Raw genomic sequence first — 7,329 nt, forward strand, 5'->3', positions numbered from 1 at the left:
GTCTAATAAATTCTAGTTTAACAATGATAATTATGATTTTAATAAGGATGAATTAAAGCGGATGCAGGTGCGAAAGCACAAATATTTAATTTGCTTCGTTAATTACATTTGCTTTATTTCCTACCTTGAAGCCAATCAATACTGTAAACATAATTTATGAAACAAATACATCAGTTTTCCTATTTTCTGTAATGATGAGCATTTTCTTTGTAAGCTCTTTAACAATGTTACTTTATTTAGCTGAAAGAAAAAGTACAAGCATTCAAGTTTATTAGTTTTGTGGTTGAACGAAATTCATCATAATTTATCATGAGGTAGACTACAAATTAGTGAATAAAACGAAAATATTTTCCTTCTATTTTCACGCTAACTGTGCACAAAACCACTCATTTGTGCCATGCGACCTAAATAATTACTTTAAAGCAGAAGAATTTATTGATCCAACAAAGACACGCAAAAGCTTTTAATTATGGCGCGTCCCGTTATCTAATTTGATTAAATCTGATGACAAAGTTATGTAAAGTTTTTAGACACACGTGCCCCCAATCTAGATGCTAAAAACTTATCGAAAAAAACTTCAGCGGCAAAAAACGCCAAAGCTAAAATCGTCCCGAAGACCCAAATCCAGAGAACCTGTTCGCAGTCGTAAAAGCCGACGCTTTTAAAAGTCGCCGATTGGGAGAAACATTTCGGTTTCATAATAATGCGCAAATTTGTGCGCCTCTGCAGGCCGTATTCATCCACTTTCAGTATCCTGCAGCTGAAATAAGTTGTGGTTTTGGGTCGGAAAAACTCACTTACGCGACTTTGAACAGGTCCTTGTAGGGCGAGTGCTTGGGAACTGCGACGTAGCCTCGATTCTCCTGCAAAAAACACTCAATAATTCTCCACTTGTATTTAACTCACTTCGATGTATCCAGGCAATTCCTGCAACCCACAAATTTCGTAATTGGTGAAGTTTTTCAGGATATACACGTAAGCCGCTTGCAATAAAACGTGGAAAGCGAAATTCCCTTGTTGCAGCTTTTTCATCCCGGACTCAAGAGGGAAATATTGATCCGGATAAATTTTCTTCAAGTATAATTTTTGCAAAGGCCCCTTTTTTATCGACTAAAAACCAGTTTGATTAAATTTATTTACTGTTTTTGACCCAACTTCGAAATAATTCTTCATGTAGTGCGTCTGGCAACCCCCGACTTGGATTCTGCTCTCGAGGAGTTCCTGGATGTCGTTGATTTTCGTCGTGGATTGCAGGAGGACAACAATGTTAGCACTGTAAGACACGTAGATGAAGAGAAAAGCTGCAAAGAAAATTAAAACGAGGATGCGACCTGACAGACTCTGAGGCTCGGTTGTAGTTCCTGAAAATTAAGGCCTAGACTCTTTACATTTTATTTTCGGGGGAAACCTTGTTGGCAAACGGCTTCCAAGGCAATTAGAGTCACGTCGCTCAAACTATACGAGTTTTGCTTGACTTTCTGTAATGAAAACTGGACGGTGAATGAAAATAACACAATATCGCAAACCTTTTTGGTTTTTACTTCCCAACCTAGGATTACTTTTACGACGATGGCTGTTATCAGCATGATGACGATAGAAGCGATCCAAACGTTTTTGTTGAAAGTTATAAAAAATATGTTTTTGATGTAGGAAGTTGAGGGTTTTTTGACTATAAACCGGATTGCTAAAGGGTTACCCATTTTTATCAGGTCCACTGCTGCGTATCTGTCCTCGGTGAAATATATTGAAACGCCTAACACACACAAAATATTTATACCGGATTTTACTTACCACAATTATAAGAATAAATATTACAGTTTTCTCATTTTAGTTTTTTTTTACAAATTTTTAAGCACTATTACCATTTTGGTTAAGTAAAATGTAGATATTTTGACCTAATACAGGGTGAACAAAAAGTATGGAACGTTTTCTTAATGATTTATCTTCGGAAAATAATAGTTATTAAAAATTACAAACAAAAATGAGATTGTGTTTTGAGAAGAAATTTTGTTTTATTTTTTAGTTATGCAATTAAAACTGAATAAACTGTAGATAGTAGTAATCTTTAGATTATAGTCTTTGTAAAGAAAAGTTTTATATGAGTTGCCATTTGAGAAAATTAAAAATTTTGCACACCTCAAAAAAAAATAAAAAACCGAAAAATTTTATTCTTGAGAAAGTTACATTTTTATAGTACTTTATTACTTACCAATGTGACTTTTAAAAAATAAATAGTTTATTTAAAAAACATAAGTCACAACAATTCAGATCAGGTCTATACTTGGTTTTATACTTTTTGTTAGCCTAGAATGTAATTTTTGCAATTTTTCACAAAACCGATGCAAAAATGTGTATAATAGCACAAAGCTAATATATACTAGTATTTAATCGTTAAAACAAATTTTACTGGTTAAAAAAATTATGGGAACAAAAAATTTTTTGATGATTTTTGAAAAATGGTCGTATTTAGATTAACAAACAAATATTTTGAAGCTTTAAATTTGTAGATTGATATTTTTTGACAAAAAATTTTCTGAGCTGCGGTTATCTCGCAATCCTAAAAAGTAGGGCGAGAAAAAATATTTGTGTCTTTTTGTTCTTGGGATATGTTTACTCAGCTGGAATAAATTTCCTACAGAGCTTTTACAATTTTTTGAATTTTTTTATTTTTAACATTGATTTAAAGAAAAGAGAAAAAATTAATTTTTCGTTGTTATAATAAATCTCTTGCGTGTTCACAAATATTGATGGGAGACCAATGTTTCTAGGTTTTTTGTAGCTTAATGAACCACTAATACGAGTAATCCTGTAAATTTTTAAATCGATTTATTAAATTGTTTTCTTGGACCGATTGATCAAAGTTTTTCAAAAAAATTAAAGAAACAGAGTATTGGTTCTGGACATAGTGTAATCTTCATAGAAATAGAAAAAAGTTATTTTTTTAACTTTTTCTTACAATCTGGTAATCGTTAAATTTGAAAAAGGCAATTTAAAAAATAAAAAAAAAATTTTTTGCATGAATGTTCGAAAATCGAGTGCTGAATACAGCTTAGCGGTATTAACTTTTTAAAATGAGGGTATATCATAGGTGACTGGTCTCAAAAATTAGTCAGTATTGTTTCTTGAATTTTTTTAACTTTCCAAAAAAAATGCATTTTTTTCAGCTCAGAAAGTTTTTATAGAAGATCTTAGAACTAAAAACTTAGAGCTTCAAAATGTTTTTTTTAATCGTCTATAGATACGACCACTTTTTACTGAGATATACAGCCTTTAAAAAATCACCAAACAATTTAAGAAATTTTTTTGCTCTCTCAATTTTTTGGAGTAGTGAATTTGAATTTGCAATTAATAAACCTCCCAAAATTGGGTAATAAAATAAAAGCCTCGGAGTTGAAAGTTGGAACAGCCCCTATGTCAGCATCGCAAATGCTCGTTAAAAAAAGACTTAAAACCTCGTTTATTTTGCAATAACTCCTTTCGACATAATCTCTGAAGCGTCAGAAGTGTATTACCTGACACATCTGCTTTTCCACGTTGTATCTCGCGAACTAAACCGCTAAATTTCTTTGTCTCTTTATCATAATAACCGTAACTATCCACCCCAGTTAAAGAATAATTAATATTCAAGTGCTCAAACACGCACTTCATTGATTCAAAGTCTTGCTTGGTGAAAGTGTCAACACCCGGATTCCTGAAACCACACTGAAATATTTTTTTTTCAAAAACTTCCCCACCTGTAATCCGTTAAATGGTTCCATGTGTCGTTCTCATAAATGACAATTACGACCACCAGATTGGCATGGTGGAGGTTTGCCCGTCTTTGAGGCGTGGGGATGGTGGCATAACGCTCGAAAAGGCCTCCTGCCAATGACCAATTTCCATAATTCTCCCACACTGAAATGCCTCATTTGAATAACATGGTTTACATGAGTTGACGCGGTTTTACTTAATTCGTTAATCTTCCCCACTTTGTACGGTTGGTGCAAAAACACCGATTCGCCGTCAAAGATTGCACAGACTACCTCCACGTTGGGGAGGAGCTGGTAGTCGTTTAATTTTAATGCGAAAGCTGGGAAGTCGACAACAGACACGAAGAAAAGATACCGCAGCGAATACACAAAGATATTCGTTCTGTTCAACTAAAATTAAAAAACGAGCTGGAAGAAACGTTCGCAGAAACTTCATCCCTAGAGAGCTTAATTTAATAAAATTATATTTCCTTGGCTTTTTTAATTAATAATAATAATAATTTAAAGTTTTTTACTGCAAGAAACAACACAAAAAAGGGCATATTGTGACAACTTGACATATTATACAGAGTGTTTCGATGAAAACGAGCCACTCCGAATATTTCTCAAACTAAAAAAACTTTGCAAAAACGCCGAGGGACATTTTTTGACGTAATTTTTAAATCACCTCCAGTAACCCTTTACGCATCCCAACTTTAAAAATTTAAATAACACTACCCTACTTGTAGCACCTCAAATGAAATTTATTTTACCAAGCTTTTCAAAACTTTTTACCAAAATTGAATCAGACCATCCATTCACGAGATACAGGTTGTTCTAATAAAAACGAAGCAGAAAGAATTTGCAAAAAAACGAACCAGGTTAATTTAGTTTTTAAAAAGGACATTTTTTGACACAATTTTAAAAGCACCTCCACTAATCCTTTAACTCTTCCCACCTCAAGTTGAATGGGATTATCTATTCTCAAAAGATAATGTTTCTAATTAGTAATTAATACTAACATTGTTATAAGTATTATTAAAGCTGTAACAAACTTATTTTTATTTCTTTATTTTATTGTCAAAATAATCGGACTAAAGAACAGGGAGTAATGAAGTTTCTTATAATTTAATGTAAGTATCTAAAAAATAGTAATATAGTTTTTAAGTTCCTTTGTAAAACTGACTGCTAAAAGATTAGTTTTTTTGCCGATATTTTATGAATGTATAAAAATCATTTCATTTTGGAAAAAAGCTTTTAAAGAGCATGTTTTCACTTGTTGTATCAGTAGTGGTTGGTGCTATTTGACATTTTGGAGTTAAGTGGTATAGAGGTTAAAGGGTTAGTGAAGGTGCTTTTAAAATTGCGTCAAAAATGTCACTTTTAAAAACAAAATTAACCTGTTTCGGGATTTTTTTTGGAAATTTGTTCAAAGATGGTTTGTTTTCATTAGAACACCCTGTATCTCATGAATGGATGGTCTGATTCAATTTTGGTAAAAAGTTTTGAAAACCTTGCTAAAATAGCTTTCATTTGATGTGCCACTAGAGTAGTGCCATTAAAATTTTTAAAGTTGGGGTGCGTGGGGATTAAAGGGTTATCGGAGGTAATTTTAAAATTACGTCAAAAAATGTCTCCCTCGGAAACAAAATCGACCTGTTTCGGCGTTTTTGCAAAGTCTTTTTAGTTTCTGAGATATTCGGGATAGCTCGTTTTCATTGGAACACCCTGTATATCATTTTGTTCGTCTCAGTGAGACAAATCAAATGCACAAATTTTTTTTTCAAAAAGTCCAAAAACTTATTGTATAATAATTTAACGTTAAAAAATCATTACTCAATAACTATTAGGCAGTTTTTTTTAAATAAATTCCATTCTAAAGGGATGGACTTGCCTCTTAGAATGATATGCAATTTGAAATTTAATATTTGCAAACTTTTCTTCAGTGTTCGAAGAAGTTCGAAGTAAATAGAAATATTTTAAGAAAAATTTTACGATTATTTTTTTATCATCACCATCGTGTAGAGCATCTCTTTATTAGTTGATATTCAAATTTTTAAAAAATATACCGAGTAGTTGTCAAGATATGATTTTTTGAAGTTAAGGTTTGCTAATCAAACATGGCGCCATATATTAGAAATGCATGTTATGGTCAAATGGTCAATTGCACCTTCTTTGCTCTAATTAGAGTCAAAAAAAAGTTCAGAAAGCTAGAAAAAAGTAAACAAGTCGGAATGGAAAGTGATTTGATTTGAAAAAGATTTGCCCTTATATTTAAGGCTAGTGAAACAAAGAAACTCTTTTTTTGTTTTAATTAGTACGCAGTTACTTTTTACTTGTTTTAAGTAAACAAACTGTTTTATTTATTTTAATTAGAACAAAAAAGGTGCAATTGACCATTTTTAGGCCAAACCAAAGCCTTAAAACAAATACTTTTATAAAAATTTTAAGTAAGATTAACATGCATTTCTCCTATATGGTGCAATGTTTGATTAGCAAATCTTAATTTCAAAAAACCATATCTTGAAAACTACTCGGTATATTCTTTTAAAATTTTGAATTGCAACTAATAAAGAGATGCTCTATACGATGGTGATGATGAAAAAAAATTACTCGGAGGTTTTTTCTCAGATTATTTCGATTTCTTTCGAACTTCTTCGAACACTGTTCGAAGAAAAGTTTGCAAATATTAAATTTCCAATTGCATATTATTCTAAAGGGCAAATCCATTTCTTTAGATTGTTCTTTATTTGAAGGAAGTCGGCTTAATAGTTATTGAGTAATTTTTTTGAAGTGAAATTATTATAAATTAGAAAAAATTATTCAGTTCAAAGTTTGTGGATTTTTTGAAAAATTTTGTTAGTGCATTTGATTTGTCTCACGGTTGGTTGGTCACGACATGCCCTTTTTTTGTCGCCCTGTTATATTTTTTGTCTCAAAGCTTTAAGTGTAAAGTATTTTCTAATAAATGTCTTCTTAGTAACAAACCCCGTTTTTGCTCATAGACCCCTGAGAGGGTAAAACATCGTAATTTGGAGTTTCCTTTGAAGCCTCGCAGTGTCTTAACTCAAAGAGTAATGATTCCAAGATCATGTAACGCATGAAAATAATTAAAATTTTCATACCTCGTAAATAATTTTTTCCGAGCTTTGACAACCTCTAAAATCCAAGACCAAATAATGTCTATTGGACCATTTCTTCAACGCATCAACGTCATTTTTATAAAACCCAGTTTGTGTCATTTGCGACAATGCCATATCTTTCAGGAACATTTTATTCTTGTCTGAAACATATTTCGAAGCGGAGTCACCAACAAAACGCTTTATACCATAACTCCAGCAATTATTAATGGTGAGTAGAAGGTTTCTATCCGTGAAAAAATCCTTCAGGAATTCAATATCGATGAAACTACAGTTGACGGAAAAGATAACGACGCAAAACGCCACTAGAGAGCAAACGACATTCATTTTATTACCTGGAAAACTGGGAATTCGAAACGGAGAAGTCCTTATATATCAACTTTCTTCCATAAATAAACCAGTCAAGAGACAAGCAAACCTACCACTTACCACTCTGGTAATTTTCTCGACTCTCTAATTCA

General features: G+C 32.1%; 1 protein-coding gene across 1 annotated transcript; it reads right to left on the reverse strand.

Annotated features, from left to right (window-relative positions):
• Positions 1-513: 513 nt before the first annotated feature.
• LOC123011756 (glutamate receptor 2-like) lies at positions 514-6,970 on the reverse strand. The gene is made up of 10 exons (XM_044409371.1): positions 6,854-6,970; positions 3,947-4,139; positions 3,735-3,894; positions 3,513-3,691; positions 1,527-1,753; positions 1,409-1,478; positions 1,141-1,361; positions 939-1,110; positions 802-901; positions 514-754 (listed from the first exon to the last, which is right to left on the reverse strand). Exons 1-10 carry the CDS (start codon positions 6,968-6,970, stop codon positions 514-516), a joined length of 1,680 nt encoding a protein of 559 aa, XP_044265306.1.
• Between the last annotated feature and the right edge of the window lie 359 nt (positions 6,971-7,329).

Source organism: Tribolium madens, unplaced genomic scaffold (assembly GCF_015345945.1).
Source record: "Tribolium madens isolate multiple individuals breed KSU strain unplaced genomic scaffold, Tmad_KSU_1.1 Scaffold_91;HRSCAF=231;Tcas5.2_LG7, whole genome shotgun sequence".
In the NCBI taxonomy this organism is placed as follows: Eukaryota; Metazoa; Arthropoda; class Insecta; order Coleoptera; family Tenebrionidae; genus Tribolium; species Tribolium madens.

Coding starts and splice junctions, on each gene's coding strand:
- LOC123011756 (XM_044409371.1), bottom strand. CDS start 6,970: ATGACACAAACTGGGTTTTATAAAAATGACGTTGATGCGTTGAAGAAA. Junction 4,140..6,853: donor CGGAAAAAATTATTTACGAG/GTATGAAAATTT, acceptor TTTTAATTTTAG/TTGAACAGAACGAATATCTT. Junction 1,362..1,408: donor GGAAGCCGTTTGCCAACAAG/GTTTCCCCCGAA, acceptor CTTAATTTTCAG/GAACTACAACCGAGCCTCAG.